The sequence below is a fragment of the Balaenoptera borealis genome, assembly GCF_965194805.1.
Source record: "Balaenoptera borealis genome assembly, chromosome: 4".
Lineage (NCBI taxonomy): Eukaryota > Metazoa > Chordata > Mammalia > Artiodactyla > Balaenopteridae > Balaenoptera > Balaenoptera borealis.
This window is the reverse complement of record NC_138861.1, coordinates 31,016,635-31,044,521: the sequence shown is the minus strand read 5'-3', so window position 1 is coordinate 31,044,521 and position 27,887 is coordinate 31,016,635. Positions and strand designations below refer to the sequence as shown.

Sequence of the window (27,887 nt, the reverse complement as noted above, 5' to 3'; positions counted from 1 at the left end):
AGATTGGTGTGTCCCAATTAGCGTGCATGGTTCTCGCCTCCCGTTCAGACGCCGGAGCAGCTGGAATAAGAGCCGAGGAGGACCCAGACCGCAGCGGTCCGAGCCCGGAGCCATGCACGAGGTGGCGGCTCCGGCACTCGCGACGCCGGGCTTCGCCCAGTCGGCACGATATCCGCGCTCCCAGCTAGCCTGCGGAGCCTGGGGAGCAGCTGAGGTCCTTTCAGCTCAGCTGACCTGGGGGCGTGGCCGAGAGCCGGGGGCGTGGCCTGGAGCTGGGGGCGGGCCCCGGGGCGGGGAGAGCTACAGCCCGGGCTCCTCCCGAACAGAGGGTAACTTCCGCGGCCCACCGACGCGCGGGGCTTTTTGCCCCGTGGGTGGGTGAGGTACCGGCCGCCGGCATGCTCCTCCGCCTGCTCCTGCTGCTTGCGTTGTGCGGTGCGGGCTCCGCTGCCATGGTGGTCAGCGTCAGCTTGCGGGGAAGCTGGAGGATCCGCAGCGGGAACGGCTCGCTGGAGTTGCCCGCGGAGGTTCCCGGTTGCGTGCACAGCGCCTTGTTCCACCAGAGGCTCATCCAGGTACTGTGTGCGGCCTCCCCGCCGGGAGCCTGCGCCCGCGTCCCCCTCGTGGTGAGAGGGGCCCAGGAACGGCCTGGCAGTCCCCGAGCCCGAGGCTGTTCTCCTCGGTTTGGCGCTAACTTCCCCTTTGCGTCTTGTGGTCTTGGGGGGTGAGGGGGTGGGGATGGGGACGCCGAGGCAATGTATCTACTCTTGGCGAAGATCACCGCTGGGGTCCGGGCTAGATGGAGGCTGACCCACGCCCACGCTGGGACAGCAGCAACTCAGGAAAGCGGAGGTCCAGACAGTTCTACTGGGGGTGTTATTGCCATAGTTCTCCAGTGAAGCGTAGATTAGAAAGGACGTGTTGTCACTGACAAAGCCTAAAGCGGGGGATTATTGTTTCAACTACCCGAACACTGCAGAGGGCAATAGTCTTTCGCCAAGTAAGGGTTAACTGTATTCATTAATGCCTCAGTTTTTCATTTTCGCTTTTAGGCACCAGGGAGTCAGATTTGGAATTGATGCAGCAGCACATAAGCTGAGGAGAATGAGACCTGCAAGTGTAAGGTTAGGATTGTCAGTGCTAGTGTAAAGGCTAAGTAATTTTTAAGGCTGATTGGGATATGAAGAAAGATGCTGTTTCCTCTCAGGGTGTGTGATGTGATGTGATGTGTGTGTCCCAATAGATGCTTCAATTTCTAGACTTCTGGTGGAGGACGTTTTCCTGTTTGGCTGCCTGTGGTTAGAGGTTTGCAAACAGACTGCCACCTCCCACTGTTTTTTCGTTCCATCTGCTGCACATCTTTAATGGCTTTGGGACAAGATGTACTTGATACGTGGTTTGCATGCATTGTCCCAATCTGCATAACAACTCTAAAGAGTAAGTCTTCTTATCTTCGTTTTATGGATGATATGAATTATGGAGCCCAGAGAAGTTAGAGAATTTTTCCCAAGATCACACAGCAACTAAGAGTGGCAGAAATGGAGTTATAACCCAGCCTGGCCTGACTTCATAGCCTTCTGTACTGTGTGACACTTACCCTGTGTGACACATTGATAAATAATGTGTTTTTAAAGCGCTGGAGTTGACTGTCAGGAATATAATTCAAAACTTACTTAAATGACAGGACAGTCAACTTAGGGTTATGCAAAATTTCTGATCTGGTACCATTAGCTTTTTTTCAAGAATGTGTATCAGAAAGGAAGCAAATGTAAATGACACTGACCATGGTCCTGTTTATTTTTTAAGTAAAGAATTCTCAAACTTTAAGTATTTGAACTATTTTTAGTTAACAAACTACTTATGACATGGACCACAGGTGACCTTGGTACCCCAAGGCTTCACTTACCCATGCTTTGAAAATGCCTGTGTTTCTTTTGCAGGGTTTCTCCTTGCCTCATTTTCCTGATTAAATTAAGGCAATGGGAAATCATTAGTGGCTGTAGTAAATCAGATTACTGTTTCATGTTACAGGGCTACATGTCAAGAAACAATGTTTGGTTGCTCGTTAATGTGAATGATGTGCTCACAGAATGAAATAACTGACTTTTCCTCATGGGAACAATTTACAATGTCTGTTAAATCTGTTAATAAATTCTTAGGAAAACTTTAAGTTTCAGTAAAGGTAGGTGTAGGTCTTAAATGGTAGTGGGATGAGAGATGGGGAGCTTTTGGGGATTGGGGAACTCCAGGCCTGTTGACAATAATCATCAATATCGAGTATCATTATTGAGTAATAAGATGTTGTTATTCTACCTGCTTTATTATAACATCCCTTTTTGGTGTTGACCTAGGAAATATTCTATAGTTTAGAGCAGACACTGGTCCAAATACAGGGTTTACATGAGAACTTGAAACATATCTTGCTGAAGTCATTCACCTCATTATCTCATAAATATTTATTCAGTACCTCCAATGTGGCAGGCATTATTCTAGGTGCTTGGAATCAAGTGGTGAAGAAAACAAAGTCTTTGTCCCAATAGACATTCTAGTGGAGGAGATAGACAATAAACAGATTAATAGATAATACAGTGACAGCGGGTACACTGAAGAAAAATAAAGCACGTTGAGAGAGTGAAGGCTTGTTGGGAAAGATTCTATTTTAGAAAAGGTGGTTAAAGATAGCCATTTTGATAAAGATCTTTTGATGAGTTCAGTTTTAAGTGGAAATGAATTCCCAGCAAAAAGGAAGAAAAGATGGCAGTGGGGAGGGGAGAGCCCTTGAGGCAGGAACAAGCTTGATGAGTTCTGGGAATAGTAAGCAGGCCAGGTGGCTGTAGCCCTGTGACCTGGGGGACAGGTGGATGATTTCAAAGTAGCCATCTAGGGCAGATCATGCAGGGCTTGTAGGCCATTGGGAATAACTTTTGGATTTTATTCTGCAACGATGGGAAGATACTTTTAGCTACATTTTAGTTAGTGTACATCCTTATTTTCTTAGACAAATTTTTTAAAGTGGAATTGTTGATTCAAAAGAGTATGCATTTTTTTAGTCTTTTGCTATGTACTTCTAAGTTGTTCTCCATAAAAATTGTACCAGTTTTACACTCCCATCATGACTTTATTGGAGTACTTGTTTTAAGTGCTAGATTGGATATTATTTTAAAAAACAAAAATAGAAACAATTTACTTTCTAGTGAGGTTAAACACCTTTTATAGGTTTATTTCATGCTTATTGGTGATTTGGGCTTACTTATTCCTGTTTTTTATCTATTTTTCTATTGACTATTCATCTTTTAAAATATAGATTTGTTAGACCTGTTGTTATATATTTTCAAAAATTTCCCATTTATTAATGATATATTTTGTCACATACATGTTTTAAAGTTTTATATGTTGAAATCTTATAAGCTTTTTTTCTTTTATGATTGTTTCTGTCTTTGGTATTATGCTTTGGAAGTAATTTCCTCTCTCCCAATTAAATAAATATTTACCTATATTTCCCCCTTTTAGTATTTTTATAATTCCTCTTTTGTATTTAAAATATTGATCCATTTGAATTTTTTCAAATGGTTAAGCAGTTTTTTATATCACATGATTTGAACAATTTCTCTGTTGTCCACTGATACAAAACATTATTTTTATCATGCACAAAATTCTTATATACTAAATTTTCTTATTCTCTTTTAAAATTCTTTTAAAAAGAATAATAAATGTTTAATACTTACTGTACAAATATTGATGCAGAGAAATATAAAATATAAAGAAGAAGGAAAAAGCTAATAAAAAGCATACTATTCGGAGGTAAAAATTTTCATGTATATCTTTCCATACTTTTCTAAGTATATACAAACAAATATAATAATATAAAGATGAAGTCAGTCCCTGAGATGGTTTTGTAAGCTACTTCTTCATTTAAAATATATGATGAACATCTCTCTGTATCTATAGAACATCTCTCTGTATCTATAAATGTCTATAAATATAGATCTAGAAAAATTTTTAATAACTGCATAGACTCCATTATAAAGTTTTTCTTACTCAAAATATACACTTAAAAATAGAAGAGGGCTTCCCTGGTGGCGCAGTGGTTGAGAATCTGCCTGCCAATGCAGGGGACACGGGTTCGAGCCCTGGTCTGGGAAGATCCCACATGCCGCGGAGCAACTGGGCCCGTGAGCCACAACTACTGAGCCTGAGCGTCTGGAGCCTCTGCTCCGCAACAAGAGAGGCCGCGATAGTGACAGGCCCGCGCACCGCGATGAAGAGTGGCCCCCACTCGCCGCAACTGGAGAAAGCCCTCACACAGAAACGAAGACCCAACACAGCCAAAAATAAACATAATAAATAAATAATAAATAAAAATTAAAAAAAAAAAAATAGAAGAAAATATATTGTAAATATACACATACACTACTAAAAATGGTAGGTACAAGATGCAATGATCATCTGGTATAAAAGTGTAGGTAAATATGGCGTGAGGCATTGAAGCACAGTTGAAAAAATGTAGACCTTGGTGTTGGACTGAGTTTGTTTCATGCCTGGATGTACTTCTGCTTCATCATGGGACCTCAGGAAAGACACTTCACCTTTTGGAGCATTAGTTTCTTCCTCTATAGAATGGTATTTACAGCACATCTTTGTTATGAAGATAAGAGTGAATGAGTGCCTATCTTGGAGCCTGATATAAAGTAAATGGTCAACAAGTGATACTGTTACTGTCTTTAGGGTTCATGGGTTTGCTTATGAACTCAGTCACTTACATGGGTCCTTAGTCATCAGGCGTAATGCTGAACGATGTCCTATTTGCTTTAAATAGGACTCAGAATTTTAATATGAGCAAAGGGGATCAGACCACTCTGGAACCAAATTAAATTGGTTGCTTAGCATTTGCAGTAGTTATTATAAATGTAATCTGAGTCTCTGCAACTTTTTTTTTTTTTTTAAAGTTCATGGGTTATTTATTTATTTATTTTTGGCTGTGTTGGGTCTTCGTTTCTGTGCGAGGGCTTTCTCTAGTTGCGGCAAGCGGGGGCCACTCTTTTTTTTTTTTTTAAAGAAATTCACGTTCTTTTTATTTATTTATTTATTTATGACTGTATTGGGTCTTCGTTTCTGTGCGAGGGCTTTCTCTAGTTGTGGCAAGTGGGGACCACTCTTCATCGCGGTGTGCGGGCCTCTCACCATCACGGCCTCTCCTGTTGTGGAGCACAGGCTCCAGACGCGCAGGCTCAGTAATTGTGGCTCACGGGCCCAGCTGCTCCGTGGCATGTGGGATCTTCCCAGACCAGGGCTCAAACCCGTGTCCCCTGCATCGGCAGGCAGACTCTCAACCACTGCGCCACCAGGAAAGCCCGGGGGCCACTCTTCATCGCGGTGCGCGGGCCTCTCACTATCGTGGCCTCTCTTGTTGCGGAGCACAGGCTCCAGACACGCAGGCTCAGTAGTTGTGGCTCACGGGCCTAGTGGCTCCGTGGCGTGTGGGATCCTCCCAGACCAGGGCTCGAACCCGTGTCCCCTGCATTAGCGGGTGGATTCTCAACCACTGGACCACCAGGGAAGTCCCCCCACCCCCTTTGTATCTTATCAAAATTATTTCTTCCAGTCAGGAGCAGTTTCTGGCTGATACCTTTCTCTCCATTTTGGTACACACCCAGCGATGTTATAGTGCCTCTTGCGGATTTGTTCTCTGGGCAAGTGCCCAGCTGGCTGTTGCCAGTGGCCAGCTCTTAACCTCTGTGGAACTGAGACAAAGTTGGCTTTTCCCTCTCAACTTGGAGCTGCAGTTCCTGCGGCGATCACCCTTGGGCCTGTCCCAGTTGGAAGGGAGAAGCCCTCTGAGCCTGTGCTGTGTCCCGCTATGCAGCCGTGGTGTCGTTCACAGACGTAAGAACTGAGAAGCTTCTCTTACCGTTTTCTGTCCCACCTCCTGCCTGGGAGCCCTCATCTGAGAGGTAAAGGGTAGAAAATGAGTAGGAGAAGAAAGATGTAAGGATTATGGCAGGGAGGACTTGGGGCTGGACACTGAGATGGGAGAGCATCTGTGAACACCCAGCAGGCCAGTTGTCTAGGGCAGAGGGCCAGATACTATTTTAGGCTGCATGGGTCATTTGGTCTCTGTCATGTCTACTCAACTCTGCTATTGTAGCATGAAAGCTGCCGTATATAATTTATAAAGGAATGGGCCTGGCTGTGCTCCAGTAAAACTTTATTTATCGACACGTGTCCATTCTTAGCTCACTGGCCATACAAAAACAGGCAGTGAGCTGCATTAGGCCTATGGGTTGTAGTTTGCTGACCTGGTCTAGGCTAATATAGGAAACCTGAAGTGTGTAAGTTTGACGGTATCTATGCTGCCTGTATATTCTCTGCAGAGATCCTTTTTGTGTTCACTTAGTAAAGCTGAGTGAAAAATAACTTTGTAAATGCTGAGTAAATCCAAGGAGTGGGAGTTTTGCTGATCTTTGGGCAGTAGAGGAGAAGAAGTGTTCCTCTTGAGGCCAGCTGGGATAGTGGCAGCAAAACGCGAAGTGAGAACCAGAGGGCGGTGAGTGTCTGATGGCTGTGCACCATAAGAAGGGCTGCCGTTCATTCTCTGCTGATGCCTTGTAGGTTCTGTGCTTGGTTTTAACAGGGGAAGCCAATCTTCATCTCCACACATGTTCTTTCATAATGAAACTATGTAATAGTTGTATCTCAGAGCTCTTTCATTTCAGGTATTTTGATTGTGTTGGGCTTTTTTTTTCCATTTAAAAATATTTTTAGTATTTTTAGTATGCTCATGCCATGGCAACTTTGTTTGAAAGGTAATGGTCTGTTAAACAGATGGAGCTTTAGCCTTGAGGATGGGATGTGCCGGCATATGAAATGCTTGCACTCCTAGGCCAAGAGTTCATTAATTTTTAGGTAATAAATAGCTATCATTGATAGTTTATTTCATGTTTATTTAATTAATTTTTTTTTGCATGTTTAATCACCTACCATAATTTTTATCAACAGGATCCTTACTACAGATTTAATAACCTTAACTACAGATGGATCGCCTTGGATAACTGGACCTATATCAAGAAATTTAAAATCCCTTTTGACATGAGGTACTTCCGTGTGTATATCTATATTTATATCTATATCTATCTATTCATTTATTATTATTATTTGAACTTTTGTTCTTTTTCTGTCTGCAATAATCTTTTGTTTGTTTAGGTTGCATATCAGAACATTGTCAGACTAAAGCCTGTACTATAAAAGTGAATATATATGATTTATGTTTTGATTTGTGTATGAGGGTGGTGCCACTGATCATTAGTCACAAAATTATGTCTTATTCAGTCATTTTTCCAGTGGTTATAATGGAGTCGCCTAGACCTAGTCAATTCTCTTATCTGCCTTTCCTTTTCCCTGCCCTCCCAGTAACCCATAGAGTGTATATATTTACAATATTGTCAAGTAGGATCAGAGATACTTCCTTTGTTTGGTGTAGTGTTAACCAGCCACTGAAACTAAGGCATTGGCCTCACATGATGTCATGAGGCCATGAGGAAAACCGTGGTATAGTTTTCAGTAATGTTCTATGTAGCAGAATGTAACCCAATTGTATCTACCACCATTATTGCTAAATTAAAAAAAAAAAACCCTTTTGTCCCTTTAATAGGATCTTTTTTGGGGTAATTATTTACTAGCTTCTTAAAAAAGAAATAAAGCCAGAAAATAGTGCTCAATATCATGGAATTACTGTGTTCCAGGCTCTTATTTCCAGATAATACTTAAAATATCTCTAATAGGGGGTCCTCTTTCCCCTTGAACTCAACATATCCGTAATTTAACCAATTGACTTTCCCACTGAAAGCTTGCTTTATATTCTAACAACCTCATTATTTCTCTTACTGTAATGCCATCTTCCCAATCTTCCGTGCCCAAGGAGTTTGTGGCTCATCATATATTTTCTTCATCTCCCTGTATTCGGTCTGTTTCTGAGTCCTGTTAATTTTTGCCTATCATTTCTCTTGATTCAGCCCCTGCCTCCTTATTTCCAAGTTTCCGCCTTTGCCTAGGCCTTTATTAGAGAGTACCTGGAATTAGGTCTATGCTGCCTAATTAGATTTCGTACTTTGTTTTTTTATTCTCCAGTCTTTCGTATGCAGAAACATTAGATTCATCTTTCCCAAATTTTGATTTTACCATGACATTCTTGCTTAAGAATGACGGTGTCTTCCTTTTCGATTGGCAGATCAAGTTTAATATCCTCTGCTTGTCTGTGAAAATGCTGCTTACTGTTGCCAATCGTGCACCACTTCCTGCACCTCCATCCCCCCATCCCTCTCTCAGCCCTAGGCAACCACTAATTTATTTTTTATTTCCATGGATTTGTTTCTTGTGGAAATCTCAAAGAAATGGAATTATACAATATGTGCTCCTTCGTGACCGGCGTCTTTCACTTAGCATAATAATGTTTTCAAGTTCATCCATGTTGTCATATTCACCAGTACTTCATTTCTTTTTATTGTTGAGTGCTATTTTATTGTGTGGGTATACATTTTATTTATTTTGTTCTTCTTTAAACTCTTGTCTCCTTCTTGAAGTCTTTCCTTATGACATAAACTCTGATAGCACTTGTAGTCTATCCAACAAGACTGTACCACAAAGTAGAAAAGATTGAAAGCTTTCTCTTTGTTTCCTGTGTTTTAGGCTTCAGTGCTAACCAGACTGCAGATTCCTTAAATTCAGAGACTGTTTTAGTTCCCTGTAAGGTTTAGCAGAGTGCTGGGCACATACTGTTTACTCATAGATACTTGTTTGTTGGTTAATGTGTTCGCTTAGTGTTAGTAAATATAATAGTTTGTGAAAATGCTTTATGTCTATTATTTAACTTGGTTCTTATAAGAATTTGTGAAGTTCTAGGAAACAAGTCAATGCATGGAAATTAGAAGTCATGCTCATGATTTTATGGTGATTGAAATATTGTGAAGAAAGTTAAACTGAATCACTCAACATAAAAATGTATTAAAGCAATATTTCTGAAAATTTCATTGCAAACTCCCTTCTAAGAATGTATATTTTCTGTGAAATACTTATTCCTTTCGTTCTTAACTAATAAAAAAAGGCTAATTATCTAAGTTGATGTTCTATACATCTTGTTTTAAAAATCTTTTTTTAGCAAACGGCGTAAAGTAAATTTGGTTTTTGAAGGCGTCGATACGGTTACAGTAGTCCTGCTCAATAATGTTCCTGTTGGCGAAACAGACAACACGTTCAGAAGCTATGTAAGTACATAATGACATCAGGTTAAAAAGAACCACTTGTATGTATTTGCGTTCATTGTTATCCTGAGTGGCAAGTACAAGTCCTTTGATGCACTGGGTAAGTTACTTTATCTCTCAGTTGCCATATTTGTAGAATGATGAAGACACTCAAACCCTATGGAATTATTGTGAGGATGTAATGAGCTAATTATATAAAGTGATCAGTATCAGTTTTTGGCACATAGGCAATGTTTGACAAATGCTGTTCCCTTCTCTGTTATTTGGTAATCCAGAGTTTCATGGGAAATGACGGTTGACAAACCATTTTAAAACAAAATGTCCCTTCCTTCCTGGAACAGTTACCTTAAGAGATTGTATCCTGATCTCCCTTCCCTTTCAAGGGTAGACTTTTCAAAACAAAAATAACTTATGACTTACAAATACATGCTATGGATAGCAGAGGGTCAGGTTATCATGAAGTGTCTAGGAAATCCTTGGCAATTCAAAGCCATGTGTAAATAGCCAGAGCAGACATTCCAGGGCTAAAGATAGTCTCTGCTTGCTCTGTTTGCCTAGAACCATCATCTGTCAGTAAAAATAGCAGGAGAAAACCTAGAAATCTACGTTTGGGTAGGAGAATGTGATCAGTTATAACTAAAAGTAGGCAACTAAGTTATACTATTTTGGAGAAGTGCTTTCTCCTGCAAAAAGGCTGAACCTAAAGATTTCAATTATTTTATGCATCTTTCATACATTCTGCCTATATCTAAAATTTTACACAGGAGGGTACTCTCACATTTGTTCTTTCCCTTTAATTTAGAGCTTTGATATTACACATGTGGTCCAAGCAGTAAACGTCATTGAGGTGCATTTCCAGTCACCAGTGATATATGCGGACCAGAGGAGTAAAGTTCACACTCACTACAGCGTGCCCCCCAACTGCCCTCCGCGTGTGCAGGATGGCGAATGCCATGTCAACTTTATTCGCAAGGTAACAGTCTCGCAATGGAGGGGCTTTAGCCTTGAGGATGGGATGAGGGCGTATGAAATGCTTGTTTGAAGACTCCAGTTGTATTTCAGAAGTTGGGCATCTCTTTCCTGCCCCCTTAGTGGGATTTAAAAATTAGAAATAAGAACCAAAAGTTACAAGAATTTTTGTAGAGAGCTTGTCTTACTAGGTTTTCTTCTTGAGGAGTGCTTCAGAACTTAGATAACATTGGAAAAAGAAGAAAAATAGGTGACTGATAATGTACCTTTACAATTTTTTTTTCTTTGACTGTGCCACGAGGCTTGCAGGGATCTTAATTCCCCGACCAGGGATTGAACCCATGCCCCCTGCAGTGGAAGCGCAGAGTCCTAACCAATGGACCACCGGGGAATTCCCCCTTTACAATTTTTTTAAAACAACACCTGGGTTTATCAGACTTTTCACCAGACTGTAGGGTTCATATTCATGAGTGATTCTTATTACTAGCCTTCTGCAACTGTCGATATATTTGCTGACATGCAATTTTTTACTGCTAGGTTCTCATAAAATCTAACAAAACCCACAGGTGATAAATATTCTTTGTGTATGACCTCGGTATAGATGACTTGGATTTATCCTAATACATGGATGAATTAGTATATTGTGTGACACTTAGTTTTTAGTTTTATTTTTACTTAAAATTTTTTTAATTGTAAAATACACATAACACAGAACTTACCATCTTAACTATTTTAAGTGTACAGTTCAGTAGGATTAAATATATTCACATTGTTGTGAAACCTATCTCCGGAACGTTTTCGTCTTGCAAAACTGAAACTCTATACCCATTAAAAAACAACTCCCCGCTTTCCCCAACTCTCAGCCCCTGGCAACCACCATCTTTCTGTTTCTAGGAGTTTGACTCCTCTAGATACCTCATATAAGTAGAATCATAGAGTATTTGTCTTTTTGTGACTGGCTTAGTTCACTTAGTATAATGTCCTCAAGGTTCATCTGTGTTTAGCACGTGTCAGAATTTCCTTCCTTTTTAAGACCAACTAAATTCCGTTGTATATTGCGTTGGCCAAAAAGTTCGTTCGGGCTTTTCGATAGCATCTTACGGGAAAACCCGAACGAACTTTTTGGCCAACCCATACCACAGGTGCCTAAAGCTCAGTGTGTCCAACACTGCACTTGGGATCTAAACCCTGCTCCCAGGGCTCCCTGTCTCCCTGAATGGAATACCATTCAAAGCAGTCATTCAAGCCAGAAGCCTCAGAGTTATTTTTGATACCTCCCTGTCTCTCTTTTTTTTTTTTAATTTATTTATTTTATTTATTTTTGGCTGCTTGTGGGCTTTCTCTAGTTGCGGCGAGCGGGTATGGTGCACGGGCTTAGTTGCTTCCAGGCATGTGGGATCTTCCTGGACCAGGGCTCGAACCCGTGTCCTCTGCATTGGCAGGCGGATTCTTAACCACTGCGCCACCAGGGAAGCCCCCTGTCTCTTTTTTAAAAGAGATCCGGAAGTCCTTTTGCTGATGTCGATGCTACCTTTTCAGTAGTTCTTGAATCTGCTCTTGCTCCATTTCTACTCCCGTGCTTGGGTTCAATATATTACCATTTCTTGCATCAAATATTGCCCTGGTTGCCTAACTGGTACCCTATGACCTCGTTTGCCTTCCTGCAATTAATTTGCCAAGGAGCAGCCAGAATGTTCCTTTCAGATAAAAATCATAGCACCCCCCTTTGTAAAACTCTTCAACAGTTTCTTGTTGCTTTTAGGCGAAAGTCCAAAGTTCTTAGCTCAGGCTGCCCCGTGCCCACTGCTCCAGTCTTCTGCCCATCTCTTCCCATTGTTTTCTCTTAATTTCCTGGAATGCATCATATTCTCTTGCATCTTGAGGGCTTTGCATATGTTGTTCCTTCTGAAAAGGATGTATTCACTTCCCTCTCCCCTAGACACACTGGAGAAGTGGTACTCACCTTTCACGTCTCCATATAAAAGTCACTGTTATTCAGGGAAACTTGTCTTGACACCTGTTCTCCCCCCATCATATGTTCCCTGTCTATTGCCTTTGGATTTGTGACTGTTTGTTCAATGCTTCAATTTCTTGTTATACTGTGAGTGCTGTAAGCAGAAGGACTGTTTCTGTTTTGTATCTTGATATACTTCCAGCCTGAAACATAGAAAGCACTTCACAAATATTTTTGAATAAGTGAAAACTTTTATTTGGAGAGATTGTATGAATAAGAGTGATTTGTAGCCCTTGCTGGGGAAAATAATCTGCCTTATAAGATGTTGAATATTTTTGCCCTCCTCCTTCTCTCTATCCCTAATAAAAGAATTATATATCTGAACTTAAAAACTCTCCAATAAACATCCCCAAGATGGTTTTCATTCTGAGCATGAGAATCTGATATTTAAGTGGTGATTTTATATGATGTGGATGCTGTGAAGTGGTTTTATTTATTTATTATTTTTTTAAACATCTTTATTGGAGTATAATTGCTTTACAATGGTGTGTTAGTTTCTGCTTTATAACAAAGTGAATCAGCTATACATATACATATATCCCCATATCCCCTCCCTCTTGCGTCTCCCTCCCTCCCACCCTCCCTATCCCACCCCTCTAGGTGGTCACAAAGCACTGAGCTGATCTCCCTGTGCTATGCGGCTGCTTCCCACTAGCTGTCTATTTTACTTTTGGTAGTGTGTATATGTCCACGCCACTCTCTCACTTCGTCCCAGCTTACCCTTCCCCCTCCCCGTGTCCTCAAGTCCATTCTCTACCTCTGTGTCTTTATTCCTGTCCTGCCCCTAGGTTCTTCAGAACCATTTTTTTTGTTTTTGTTTTTTTTTTTTAGATTCCGTATATATGTGTTAGCATATGGTGTTTGTTTTTCTCTTTCTGACTTACTTCACTCTGTATGACAGTCTCTAGGTCCATCCACCTCACTACAAATAACTCAATTTCGTTTCTTTTTATGGCTGAGTAACATTCCATTGTATATATGTGCCACATCTTCTTTATCCATTCATCTGTTGATGGTGTGAAGTGGTTTTTAGTCTTTGTTTTTCTCTGTAATAGAAACTAAATTATCTCTGTTTTAGATAAATACAGAGCTTAGGAAATAATACTTAAATGAGAACAGTTTGGGCAAATCCTCAGGCTCTATCCTACAAGTGTTCCATTCAGGAAGATCTCAGTACTTCTTCTGGTGCTTGTTCTTTTTTAAAAGCTTAACTCACAGCCTCACAAAATTTAATTGACTGTGTTTTACAAATATTTTTTTTTCTTTTAAGAAGAGGGAATTAGAAAAATTCTGTTCTGATCACCTGTGTCAGTGTCTAAATGCTGAACTGATTGTTTTTGGGCTGTAAGTTCAGAAACCAGGATTTCTGAATTCATACTGGAGGAAATAGGGGTTGGCAAGAAACTCTAGTTAGAGTTTCTTAAACTGTTGTATCTTTATCTTTCAATCTGTTTCTTCATTCTTTATAGTTATTACATTTAAATATTATAGTGGGTGCAGAGATATTTGGGAGAAATTTAAAGAGTAACTATTGTGTTGCTTCAGTGTAATATGCTTTTGAAGAATAAATGTACATAATTAGATTTTATGGTCTTAGAACATTTCTGCCAAATTTAACTATGTTGCCTAGGTTGATAGATTAGTTATTGTTTTAGTTATCTATTGCTGTGTAACAATTATACCAAAACTTATCAAGCTTAAAACAACATTTATTATCACAGTTTCTGTCAGTCAGGAATGCAGGTGTGGCTTAGCTGGGTACCTCTGGCTCAAGGTCACTCATGAGGTTACTGGCAAGCTGTGGACCAGGGCTGCAGTCACCTTAAGCCTGGATGAGGCCTACCTAAGCTCACCCATGTGGTTATTGGCAGACCTCGGATGGGCTTCCAGGCTCACTCATGTGGGCCTGTCTATAGAGCTGCCTTACGGCATGGCAGCTGACTTCCCCCTTGGCCAAGAGAGAGCTGAGAGAGCACCCAAAACAGAAGGTGCACTCTTTTATAACCTAATTTTGGATGTGCTCTCACTGCTGTTGTATTCTGTTGGTTAGAAGTGATTCATTAGGTCTAATCCGTACTCAAGGGGAGGGGATTACACAAGGACGTGAATACCAGGAGAGGATCATTTTGGGTCATTTTAGATGCTGTATATGGGACACACACACGCTCTTACGGACTTAATTCTGTGCCCCCCAAATTTGTATATTAAAGTCCTAACCCTCAGTAAGGTGAAAATGTCACTCTATTTGGAGATGAGGTCTTTAAAGAGGTGATTCAGTTAAATGAGACCATTAGGATTAGTCCTGATCCAGTATGGTTGATGTCCTTATAAGAAGAGGAAATTTGGACAACAGAGGGAGACACTAGGGGCGTGTGTGTGTGTGTGTGTGTGTGTGTGTGTATATAGAAAAGGCTATGTGAGGGCACAGGGAGAAGGTGGCCATCTGTAAGCCCAGGAAACCAAACCTGCCAACACCTTGATCTTGGACTTCTCAGCCTCCAGAGCTATGCGAAAGTTAATTTCTGTTGTTTAAGTCACCCAGTTTGTGGTATTTTGTTACGGCAGCCCTAGCAAACTAGTACACATGTACATAATATTTTAAAAGAAAAAGGTTTTCATAATGTTTAAGTTTCATGGTAATTAGAATCGATCTTCTTTTTTTCCCTTAAAATTACAGGCACAGTGTTCCTTTAGTTGGGACTGGGGGCCTTCCTTTCCTACCCAGGGCATCTGGAAAGATGTTAGAATTGAAGCCTATAATATTTGTCATCTGAACTACTTCACATTTACCCCCGTATATGGTAAGCTAAGAGCTGTGATTTCTTGTTTTTCTTTTTTGAGCCTCCTCTATGTTATAAAAATTGGATTTATAATTTGAATATATATATAGTTGGCCCTTGAACAACATGGGTTTGAACTGTGCGGGTCCACTTATGTGTGGATTTTTTTCAACAAATACTACAGTACTACATGATCCGAGGTCTGTTGAATCCATCGATTCAGAACTGTGGATGTGGAGGGCTGAATTTGAGCATCAGTGGATTTTGGTATCTCCAGCAGGTCCTGGAACCAATCTGCTGTGGATACCGAGGGACAACTGTACTTTTCAGAGACTTATTTAAAAAAAAATTTATGACACATTAAATGTAGAAAAGTGAAAAATATGTACAAACTGATTTGTCATGAAAACTTTTTAAAAATTAATTTATTTTTGGCTGTGTTGGGTCTTCGTTGCTGCACGCGGGCTTTCTCTAGTTGTGGCGAGCGGGGGCCACTCTTCATTGTGGTGCACAGACTTCTCATTGCGGTGGCTCCTCTTGTTGCGGAGTGCGGGCTCTAGCCGCGCAGGCTTCAGTAGCTGTGGTGTGCAGGCTCAGTAGTTGTGGCGCACTGGCTTAGTTGCTCCATGGCATGTGGGATCTCCCTGGACCAGGGCATGAACCTGTGTCCCCTGCATTGGCAGGCGGATTCTTAACCACTGCGCCACCAAGGAAGTCCCTGTCATGAAAATTTACTGTATAAAGCAGTTAAGTAGGTGGGTACCTACCTTTTAACATATTCTGAAAAATAGAAAATGAGAGGAAGAAAGAAAGAAAGAAAAGAAAGGAAAGTGGGAGGAAGGGAGGGAAGGAAGCTCTGTTCTCCCAAACTGTTTCTTAAAAGAATTTGGGCTGCTGGCTTGCACTCCTTTTTGCTGCCCCTGTAGTCACTTTCAGAACTCCATGGTGCTGAGTTCTTGGTTTGCTTAAATCATTGGGCTGACTTTCTGTCACTGCACATTTTCTCCTCTGAAGGCCATGACATACCAGCCTTGTTAAGAGTTGAAAATAAACTGGAAGACAGACAAGGCATTAAAGAAACTCTCATAAGGTAAAGAATACTACTTTTTCAGTTGAAAGGAGCATTGAAGAAAACCCTCAGAAATCTCACAGATGTCAATGAATTGGTTAAAAACTGGTCAAATATTTGTTGAGTTCTTTGCCCAGCACTGTGTGTATTTGGCATAGAAAAGAAGTATAATGTGTCCACTCATCCCTGCAAGTTGGTTGAGGTGGGGAGGGGAGATATAAACAATTATCAAGCCAAACTAGATTGTGTCATAGTCTTCGGGATGGCAGCCCCAGTAGTTCAGAAAACCAGAGATCAAAGAATTTGAGAAGTTACGGAAATCAGGGTGAAGGTGGAGGCAAATGGGATTTTAAATGATAACTCACGATGCTCCATCCAGGTCCGTGCAGGCCTAACTAGATGAAGTCTGTAAGCAAGTATGTGGTGTGTCCATACAAGAGTTCTGTTGTCTTTAGGGCCCTGGTGACCCTAGATTTCTCTTCAATGGAGCCAAATCTGTGTTTTCTAAAGGCAGAAGACAAAAGCATATCAGAGATGGTTGACAATTGAGGAAGTCATTAGGTGCTGCTGGCATTTTTAAATGTTTAAAAGGCATTGGAGGGCTTCCCTGGTGGCGCAGTGGTTGAGAATCTGCCTGCCAATGCAGGGGACACGGGTTCGAGCCCTGGTCTGGGAAGATCCCACATGCTGCGGAGCAACTAGGCCCGTGAGCCACAACTACTGAGCCTGCGCGTCTGGAGCCTGTGCTCCGCAACAAGAGAGGCCGCGATAGTGAGAGGCCCGCGCACCGCGATGAAGAGTGTCCCCCGCTTGCTGCAACTAGAGAAAGCCCTCACGCAGAAACGAAGACCCAACACAGCCAAAAATAAATTAAAAAAAAAAAAAAAAGACATTGGAAGATCTAATGTAAATTGCACATATAAATGTGGCTGTTTAGAGCTTTCTAGTTTAGTGTTTCTCAAACTATTCTTCAGAGGCTCAACCCGAATTGAGCCTTGCTATGAAATCAAATACATAATGGTTCACTCCCCCCCATCCCCACCCATAATTTTTCTCAGGTGTATATAATAAACCTACTGTAAGAAGGGGTCTGATTTTGCCAAAAGTTATTTATTTATTAGCTTTGAAGTTTAATCAGTGTTTTTGGTGGTTAGCAAAAAGTGCTATGAGTTCCAGGTATCCTGATATCTGAAGAAATTTGAATAACACCGCTCTAGTTTAATTTAAAGTTTTGAATATGAAGCTAAACATTTCTTCCTGAATATGAGTCATTAGGGTTCAGTTTATTCACCATTAGTGACTGGGCAAATTTTATTTGAATTAAATCAATTTAATCAATTTAAATGATGCTTAAAATTTAATTTAGACTCAGTGTAATCAATTATCCATATCAACTACATTTTTGATGTTTTATGACTACAATATATTTTGTACTTAACATAGGAAAAATATGTTTCCTGTTCAGAAGATATGTCCTGTGCATATCAAGCAGTAATTCTTATATTTTTGATTAATTTTGTAGATTTCAATTTGGTTGCTTGATGTAATAAAGAAAATTGAAGCATAAACTTATGAAAGCATTAGGAGAGGAACTTCCTTTAGGATTTTTTCAGAATTTTTTTTTTCAGTTTAAATCAATAGAAACTTAGAAGTTGAAAATAATAGAGAATAAACTAATATATTCTGGATACTTTTTGCATTTATTTGGTACACAGTTTGAGGCAGGCATTGAGAGTTACTAAACATTTTTTAAAAGGATTAGTTCATAATCAAAAGTAGGTACATAGAATTTTTATTTAAAATCAAATACTGTATTCATTTTTAAAATTTAAGTGTGAAATGAGGTTAGTCAAAACTAATGCAAGCAGTGGCTAATCTCTGTATAATAGTACTACAGATAGTTTGTATTTTATTCTTCTAAATTTTTACATTGAGCCTATATTGTCTTTATAATAAGGGAAGAAAGCAGTTAAACTAATCTAGTATCTAGTAATTTCAGCCAGCTTATTATGAAAGGCTAAACTACTTTGACTTTGTGGCACTTTCTGCTTTCTGCCTATTGAGGCTAGAAGAAAATAACCTTTTTGTTTTTCCAAATGTTTAATTTATTTCTTAATTTAAAATTAGTGAGTTTAACCCTAAAGATCAAATGACCAACCATAGTTCCCCAATTTAATTGTATAAAATATGACAGAAAAAAAGCTGTTAGACTTTTAAAAACTAACTTGAAAATTTTCTTTATGTGTATATATATATATATTTTTTTCTTTTCTGCATTCTTAATCCTTAGCATAGTGGTTTCTAAACTTTTGTACTTTTGAATATCCTTTGGTCATTTGTTTAATTTTGCCCTAACCTCAGCTTCCTAAATGATTTTCACACATTCTTAATATTTAAGGTAATAAAAGCAAATTTATATTTGGAAAAAATAGTGAGGTCAAAGGGAAACGAGTTACTCTCATTATCTCTTAGGCTCTTGCCATTTATCTGGGTTTTGAGAGATACCAATTTATTGATGAGACTCTCTAAAACATCATTAGAAAATATTTATTTGAATGTGTGTATGTGTGTGTGTGTGTGAGAGAGAGATAGAGAGACATATATTCATTTATTGATCATCTCCATGCTAAGTCTTTCGTATTTGTAATCTGATGTAAATTGTTCATATTAGGCCCTAAAATTTATTAGGGAGGGATGGTTGTCTAGCTTTATGAACTTTTCATAAGGTTACATAGACATATTAAGTCCAAATATATAATAAGTATGTTCTGATGAAACACTGCATTGTTTAATCTTCTGTTACTGCAGTTAGAAAGAAATAAAATAGAGATGTTTTTCAACATGTAAATCTTCCTGTTGAGCTGAGGTGAGCTGTGGACCTTTGACCTGTGCTTGGGCAATTCCATTCCTCACAGATGCTGCCTTCCCGACCGTATCCACATTTACTTGCTGCCTTAGCCTAAAGCACCCCGTCTCTTCATTCCTGAAGACATAGCCTTTGAGTTGGAAGAGTGGGCCTAGCTCCTAGCTCGACCCTAGCCTGCCCAACAGTGGCCTTTATTGAAGGTCATTGCTGCCCTTTGCTTACAGCTTAATATAGAGAATATAATATTACAACGTAGCAAAGATTTGTCAATCTTGCTTAGTGCCTTGTTTAATGCATTCCTTTTTGAATGCAAGCATGCATTCATTTTTTTCTTCATTCATTTTGAATCTCTTTTTCATTACCCATAAAATGAAGGTATTCACCCTCGAAAATATATTTATGGGTAGGTAGGTTGCTTGAATAATCTCTGACTAGCTGCCTTGTTGTGTAAGTCGATTTTTTTTTTTTCTCTAGAACTTACCAATTTATGTTGTTTGGTGAGGGGGGGGTGGGGGGATTTTGCTTTGTGTCTGTTTTGTTTTGATTTCATCTTTGAGGATTTTGTCCTGCTGAATAGGCAAGGAGATCTTGCTGCTTGGGAAAGAAGGGGAAAACAGCTGTTGTAACTAACTGTAAGCCTGCTTTTCTGGCTAATGCAAGCTGTTACCTCTTTGAAAAGCAGCTACTGTAGTCTGTCGTCTAATTCTGGCAGGAGCATGGGGATATATCCTCTGTTTGAATTTCAGCATTCTGTGGCTTGTTGTCATTGCTGTTCCTTCACATGCACAAGACTGTCTCTTCATTGCAGCTTTGCATCACCTATGAAAGATGCAAGATGAAGCGAGCAGGCAGAAGGGGGAGCTGGGAGGAGCTCAGCAGGGCTGATCAAGGCAGCCATCTTTGAATAGCTTGCCCCCCAGTGGGATGAAGCATCTTTTTCATCTTACATAAGCAGTCCACCAACGTACGTTTGCAGATCCATCCCCTGCTAACCTGAGTGTTCTTCCATGTCCCTGCTGGTTCTTAGCCCTTCCAAATGCCATCCTGTATTCTTAACTGTGACCTTCGGGTATATTTTGTTTCTTTAAGTAGATTCAACATCTTTGCTCTTTGTGATTGGGGTGTAATTCATAGTGCCCGTCAAGTTTCACAGACAGTAATTATTCAAGAAATATATTTCCGCTGTTTGGCAGAAATGCTCACATAACTGTTGTCATGCCTTTGTCAGGTAGTTTAGGTTACGAAGATAGTATTTTGACAAATGGAGGAACTGTGCAACCATGTAATTATGCATTTAGTGGAAGGTCAGACACATTCTTTTTGTTTTTAATCCTCATTCTTTATTATTTACTTATTTATTTATGGCTGTGTTGGGTCTTCGTTTCTGTGCGAGGGCTTCCTCTAGTTGCGGCGAGCGGGGGCTGCTCTTCATCGCGGTGCGCGGGCCTCTCGCTATCGCGGCCTCTCTTGTTGCGGGACACAGGCTCCAGACGTGCAGGCTCAGTAGTTGTGGCTCACGGGCCTAGTTGCTCCGCGGCATGTGGGATCTTCCCAGACCAGGGCTCGAACCCATGTCCCCTGCATTGGTAGGCAGATTCTCAACCACTGCGCCACCAGGGAAGCCCCAGACACATTCTTTATATTTGTAGATTTCAGTGTTTTTTCTTTTTTATAAGGACGCTCATATTAAGAGGCTAATATTTTATGGTTACAGTGGCTTCAAATGCTTTGTTTCACATTATATGTATTTGCTGTTAGGACTTAGGATTCTGAAGGACAAAAAGCACCTTTGCTTTTGGTCTTCCTCGTTATTCATATGCAAATTTCAATCTGTGCGTGCCTGCTAGTGTCTTTCCTTTTGATAGGCGCCTCTGTGGGAGATGCGTGGAAGGTAGAGAGCACTGGAGTTAGGAAACCTGGGCCCTTGTCCTGTCCACTGGCTCGGGAGCTTTGAGCTAGTTCTGCAGTCAAGGCCTCAAATACCACAACTGCAAAGTAACTAGGAGATGGCCAAGTTTCTCTTGCCTCTAACATTCCTCGGTTCTTTCCCTGTGTTTGTAAATTACAGCACTCATTACAGCCTAGTGAGGGTGTAAGTGTGGAAGAACCAGTTTTTTTTGAAGCTAGATATATGATTAAATGAAGGTACTGATATTTGAGGCTTAATTACAATCAGTTAAAGCAGGCTTAAGGTGTAGTTTGAGAGTAAGTCTTTCTGTGGTTATGGACACACTTGAATTAATGTAACTCAGCCGTCTTATTTTTCTACTTCCATGTCTTCCTATACGTTTTTTTTTTTTCCTCTTAGACAACCGAATAAAGCTGTTTTTTTTTTTTTTTTAATTTTTATCCTGACCACATCTTGACAAAGAAGTGGACTACATGGGACTATAAAAGGAGCTGGTACATTTTAGAGGGTTTTAAAAGTTAATGTACTGGGACTTCCCTGGTGGTCCAGTGGTTAAGAATCCACCTTCCAATGCAGGGGACGTGGGTTTGATCCCTGGTAGGGATCCCACATGCCACGGGGCAACTAAGCCCCTGTGCTGCAACTACCGAGCCTGCGTGCTCTAGAGTCCTCATGCCACAACTAGAGAGAACCCCACACGCCGCAACGAAAGATCCCGCACACTGCGACGAAGATCCCATGTACCGCAACAAAGACCTGACACAGCCAAATAAATTAAAAAAAAAAAAAAAAAAAAGGTTAATGTATTGGCCACATCTACACAAATTGGAGTTGTCCTGAAGATTGTTTGCATGAAGAAGCAGCACACGTTCATCTGGGCTGTGCAGCTGGTTACCCTTTCTACAAATTCCCATCTGAGTCAGACTCATGGTGATTTGTTTGTTTGTTTGTTTGTTATTGAAGAAACCTCACTGAATCAGCTTTGGAAGAATCTGAAAATGAATCAATGGCCAGAACCACATTCTCTGCCCTGCCCTGGGTTGCCCACCTGGTTGAGGTTAAATGGAACAAACTATAGACTGTAGTGTCTTCTGCAGGGAGCGGGGCATCAGCTAGGGCATCAGCTAGGACATCGCTGAGGCTCCAGGCCAGGGAAGGCCTCAAGTTGTAGAGAGAGCTCATCAGCTTGCTCTCCACCCTGTTTTGATAATGAGTTCCTATCCTGTTTGGGCCCAGGGTTGATTAGTCAGGGTGAGGAAGGATGCAAAACTTGGTGTCATTGAGAGGGAGACCTGGGAGGGGATTTTAAGTCATTTAGTAAACTTTCTTCTTTCTTATCCCATCCCTGGTACTTTGTCCATTTTTGAAATGATCTTTCATTCCACTTCAGGAGAGCTGGGGGTGATAGGTATTCTTTAGGAAAGGATAACTTGTTAGTGCTGGAAGAGATATGCTGGGAAGCTGCATTCTAGAAATGGGTCTTGATTTATAAGAGGGAGCTGTCCTTAACTAGAAATAAGATTATACATTTTAAAATTAACCAGTGAAAAGAAGTGACCAGGTAATACCAGGAAAATTATTATTTAAGACTCTCAATATGCTTTGTGAACCTAAACTACTGAAATTCTCCATGGTTTCTGGAAGGAAGGGTTGTACTTTGTTTGGAAGGAGAAAAGAGGGCAAAATATGTTGGTGTAGGGTATTTGGTAATGACACGATAGGCTTGTAAATCTTCATGTTGGGTTTTTAATTCCTCAGCTTTAGTTTTTTCATTTAGTGGCACCCGAGGGAGTTAACAGGATGAGCTCCAGAGGAGTGCTGATTTACTTTAGAACTTTCCATGTTAGAAGCAATAGAAACTGGACAATTTTGCCGGTAACCTTTGGGAATTACTCTGTTTGTCTTCCTGCTGGAGGCCCTTACAAGCAGCTGATTCTCTGCTGAAAAAGTGATAGGAAACGGCCGAGGAGCCTGCCTTTTTAAAAAAATTTTTGGCTACACCGCGCAGCATGTGGGATCTTAGTTCCCTGACCAGGGATCAAACCCGTGCCACCTGCATTGGAAGGCGGAATCTTAACCACTGGACCGCCAAGGAAGTCCCAGGGAGCCTGCTTGAACTTGGTGGTTATCGGTTGGTAGGAGAGGCCTAGAGGGCAGAACTAAAACCTCTAGGTGGAAATGAAAGAAAAGTGGATTTCAAATCAGTGTAGAGAACGACTTTCCAATAGTCAAGGCTAGCAGAAAGGGAGGCAGAGGTTTTTTGTCATTATATTAAAGATATTAAAGACAGGTTAGAATGGCCTTTCGGAGGAAATATGTTAGGGTAGAGATCAGCAAACTTTTTCTGTAAAGGGTCAGGTAGTAAATATTTTAGCTTTTTGGGCCATATGGCCTTTGTTGCAGTTACTCAACTCTGCCTTTGTAGCATGAAGGCAACCGAAGACAATATGTAAAATGTGAGCATGGCTGCTGTCTGGCCTGCTGGGCTGTCATGACAAAATACCAAAGACTGGTCGGCTTCAACCACAGAAATTGACTTCTCACAGTTCTGGAAGCTGGGAAGTCCAAGATCAAGGTGCTGGCTGATTTGGTTTGTGTTGAGGGCCTGCTTCCTGGCTTGTAGATGGCCAGCTTTCTAGTTGTGTTCTCACATGGTTGGGGGCTGGGGGGGTGTGCGAGGAGAGAGAGAGAAAGAAAGAAATTGATCTCTTCCTCTTCTTATAAGGCTACTGACCTATCAGAATAGGACCCCACCCTTATGAACTCATTTAACCTAATTACCTCCTAAAAAACCCTATCTCCAGATAGAATCACATTAGGGGTTAGGGCTTCAACATATGAATTTTGGGAGGAATGATACAATTCAGTCCATAGCAGCTGTGTTCCAATAAAATTTTATTTATAAAAATAGGAGGTGGTCCAGGTTTGGCCCAAGGACCATAGTTTGCTAGCCTGTGGTCTAGAGGAAATCAAACACATCAGAAAGTAGACTAAGTGATCTGTCAGCACACTTCTAGTTCACCAGTTTTGTGAATCTGTGCTGTTTTGGTCAAAGACTCAGCCAAAGGACGTATTTGATGTCTATCATAGCTTGACATCATTAAATGTTTTCCTATATAATAAGATCCTCTCCCCACTGTAAAAATCCTGAGCACCACTAAGATGTGGTTTGGGGGAAATTATTTGGATTGAGTTGGCAGAATTTAGAGGTTAAATGTACAGTCTCTAGTTTTAGACTGTCTTGGTTCACATCTGCCACTTACTAGTTATGTGATCTTGGGCGAGTTACTTAATTCCTCTGTCTCAGTTTTCTCATTTATAAAATGATGATAGTAGTGGAATTTACCTTATAGCAATGGTGTGATGCTTAAATAAGTTAATACATGTTGAGAGCATAAAACAATGCCTAGCTCATAGTAAGTTCTTGGTAAATGTTATCTATTATTATTTCTTGAAATAAGAGATAGTAAGGGAAACCAGAGGGAATATGATTTCGAGTTAAAGGTGAGGTAGCTGTCAAAGATTTAGGGATGTTTTAGAAAATAAACAGCTTTGGATCACATTGGAGTGTGTGCTTCTGTTTAAGAACAATAAAAATGCAGTAAAGGGAATATGAATATTTTTCTAAACAACCTTTAATTCTCCTATCCTAGTATTATTACACGTTTGTACTTGTCCACATCCCATTAGACCCTTAGCTCATGAGGGCAGGGGCCATGTTTATTTACCTCCCATCACTTAGCAAAGAACATGGCACTTAGATGGTTCTCAGTACACATTTCTTGAATAAATAATTACATTTAAAATGCATCTTTATTTTTTCCACATCTGATTAATTCTAATACATCTAAGTTTATAACATATTATATGGCTTAAAAACCCTCAGTATTTTTACTTTATAAAAAGGAACAAGCAAGTATGTTTGATAAATCAAGATTGATAAATCTTGGAAGATTTATGTTATCTTTTCATTTGTAATTTTCTATTTGTGCCATAGTTATAAAGTTTTTGTGACTTATGATTGTAACATTTTTAGAGTAGAAGTATATATAAAAATATAATTTTGGTTATTCTTCTCTAGAATTAAGGATTAAACTCTAAACATTAAAAGAGAATTTTCACTGAACTTTTGATCAGGATTGCATTTGTGGAGCACTTATAGTTTAGAAGCTGCTTTGGTCTTTTTTTCAGTGAATCCTACATAATATATATGTATTTTTTCTTTTTCTCTTTATACCTTAGATAACAATATCCAGGAGTGGAATCTTGAAATAGAGTCTTCTTTTGATGTAATTAGTTCAAAGCCAGTTTTGGGTCAAGCGATTATAGCCATCCCTGAATTAAAAATACAACAGACAAACAGCGTTGAACTTCATCATGGGGAAAGGATTGTTAAACTCTTTGTGAAAATTGACAAGGTGAATGATGGTACTTCCCGAGAAGCACTAAGATGAAAAACAGTGTTGTTCAAAAGAAATGCTTAGAAAGAAGGACCTGAGTATTAAAGAAAAGTGTACTTTTTCCATTTTTTTCTTTACTTTTAATCTGTTATATATTTTGTGTGTGTGCAAGCTAAGGAATGATTTTCCCAAATTTTAAGATTAAGAAAACGGAGGTTATGTGATTAATTTGGCATCCTCTCCTCTCAAAAAGTCAGGTGTGTTATATTTTAATTTTTCTGCAGTATTTGGAGTATCCTAAATCCAAAATACATTCTAAACATCATACTTAAATGCTGTGATTATTTTTGGTATTTGTAAACTGTTTTGAATATTGGTACTTATTCTACATACAGAATTCTAATTCTAAACTTATGATCTTTCGTAAGTAGAAGTGGACTGGATTTTACCTTTTCTTTTTCCTTTTCTTATTCCTCTAATTGACAATTGTGAGCTGAAAAGGATAGAGCAAATCAGCATTCAGTAACTGTTCAGATAAAGTAAGAGCTCAAAACACTTTTCTAGTTCTGGGCTTGAAAGAAGAGTTAACCTCAAAGTCCAATTCTAAATGTTAAGAATGTAGAATAAATGTTAGCTGAGTGTTGCAATGGGAAGAGCTGTTTTTCTGAATGCCCACGTTATTCTGTTCTTTGCTTTCCCTTCTGGTATGTTAATCCATGCTAAACTCCTAGCATGTTGATTTTTAAATATTATCTATGGATTGGTATAATTTGGCATAATACAAGGAGGGAGATTTATATTGCTCTGTGCTTATCTATGAGAAACTGATGTGATGCTCTGAATTACTATATTATTTTGCTGAAAATATGCTACAGATTACTTAGACTGACATATTATTTTTTAAAAGAGTGTTACTATAGAAACTTGGTGGCCTCATGGACATGGAAACCAGACTGGGTACAACATGACAGTTCTTTTTAAGCTGGATGGAGGCTTAAGTTTTGAAAAATCAGCTAAGGTAAGCAAATACTTTAAGATATTTTCTGAAAAAAAGTATATTTCTTGTTAAAATAGCAATACAGATCTTTGTAGGAAAAGAAGAAACCAACAAAACTTCTGCAACCCCACCACTCAGAGATAATTAGTAGTAATAGTTATATGCATTCAAAAGCTTCTGGTATGTGTATATTTATATTTTTTAATGGACCAGACTTTGCACATTATTTTATTTATAAATATTCTCCTACTGTGTTTTAAATTGTCCTTTATATCAAACTAATAGATATATATATAACTTTACAACTCAAATATTACTACAAGGTTCATATGAAAAATAGAATCCCTTGTCCATCCAACCCTTTCTGTTCCTATTTCCTACTCCTCAGAATCAATAATATTTAACTTTTACTTATACGTTCTGCTGATTACCTTCATTTCTCCAAATAACATGCTTCTACTAGTGTTTTCTAATTTTTCAGTTTTGTATATTATCTGTTGACTTCAGACCTAGAGGATGAGGAACCTACATGATTCTCTCTGATGACTCCTGCTTGGCCTACAATGTATACATTTTGCCTCCCTCTACCCTCCCAATGTAGTCATATGGCCATTTTTTGTTAACTCAATATTCAGTTTTTATATTATTATATTATGAAAATACTATTCAAAGCTGAACCACATGGTGTCCTAAAATTATATTTTCTTTCTTGTGCAACTTTCTGTTTTCCTCAGAGTTAATAATTGCCTCATGTTTCTGGTTGCTTTGTTTTCCCTTTTACTTCCTCTAAATCATATACAAACTCTCTAACATACCTTTTATTTATTTATTTATTTATTTATTTTTTAAACATCTTTATTGGAGTATAATTGCTTTACAATGCTGTGTTAGTTTCTGCTGTATAATAAAGTGAATCAGTTATACATATACATATGTTCCCATATCTCTTCCCTCTTGCATCTCCCTCCCTCCCACCCTCCCTGTCCCACCCCTCTAGGTGGTCACAAAGCACCGAGCTGATCTCCCTGTGCTATGCGGCTGCTTCCCACTAGCTATCTATTTTACATTTGGTAGTGTATATATGTCCATGACACTCTCTCACCCTGTCACATCTCACCCCTCCCCCTCCCCATATCCTCAAGTCCATTCTCTAGTAGGTCTGTGTCTTTATTTCCGTCTTGCCACTAGGTTCTTCATGACATCTTTTTTTTTTTTTTTCCTTAGATTCCATATATATGTGTTAGCATACTGTATTTGTTTTTCTCTTTCTGACTTACTTCACTCTGTATGACAGACTCTAACTCCATCCACCTCATTACAAATACCTCCATTTCATTTCTTTTTATGGCTGAGTAATATTCCATTGTATATATGTGCCACATCTTCTTTATCCATTCATCCGATGATGGACACTTAGGTTGCTTCCATGTCCTGGCTATTGTAAATAGAGCTGCAACGAACATTTTGGTACATGACTCTTTTTGAATTCTAACATACCTTTTAAATTTAGTCACACTCACCTGGTAATCTGTCCACTGTTTATTATTACTATTATTTTTCCTTTAATTTTTGTTAGTTTTTGAAACTCTCTCTCGTAGAGCCATTTTCTCATCTCCCTGATCTTGCTTG

At 39.6% G+C, this 27,887-nt stretch overlaps 1 protein-coding gene across 6 annotated transcripts in view; it reads left to right on the top strand.

Moving 5' to 3' along the window:
- Positions 1 to 286: 286 nt before the first annotated feature.
- The window catches only part of MANBA (mannosidase beta), a 119,481-nt gene continuing 91,880 nt past the window's right edge, over positions 287 to 27,887 (top strand). For 2 of the 6 annotated variants that reach the window (XM_082390984.1, XM_082390983.1), the window contains exons 1-7: positions 288 to 575; positions 6,997 to 7,091; positions 9,152 to 9,257; positions 10,057 to 10,227; positions 14,915 to 15,038; positions 25,104 to 25,279; positions 26,169 to 26,279. In XM_082390984.1, coding sequence (XP_082247110.1) covers positions 399 to 575; positions 6,997 to 7,091; positions 9,152 to 9,257; positions 10,057 to 10,227; positions 14,915 to 15,038; positions 25,104 to 25,279; positions 26,169 to 26,279 — 960 coding nt within the window. In that variant the 5' untranslated portion in view covers positions 288 to 398. Of the gene's footprint in view, positions 576 to 1,241; positions 1,438 to 5,545; positions 5,952 to 6,008; positions 6,545 to 6,996; positions 7,092 to 9,151; positions 9,258 to 10,056; positions 10,228 to 14,914; positions 15,039 to 25,103; positions 25,280 to 26,168; positions 26,280 to 27,887 lie in introns of those variants that run through there. The other 4 variants (XM_082390988.1, XM_082390985.1, XM_082390987.1 and 1 more) reach the window with 4 other exon arrangements.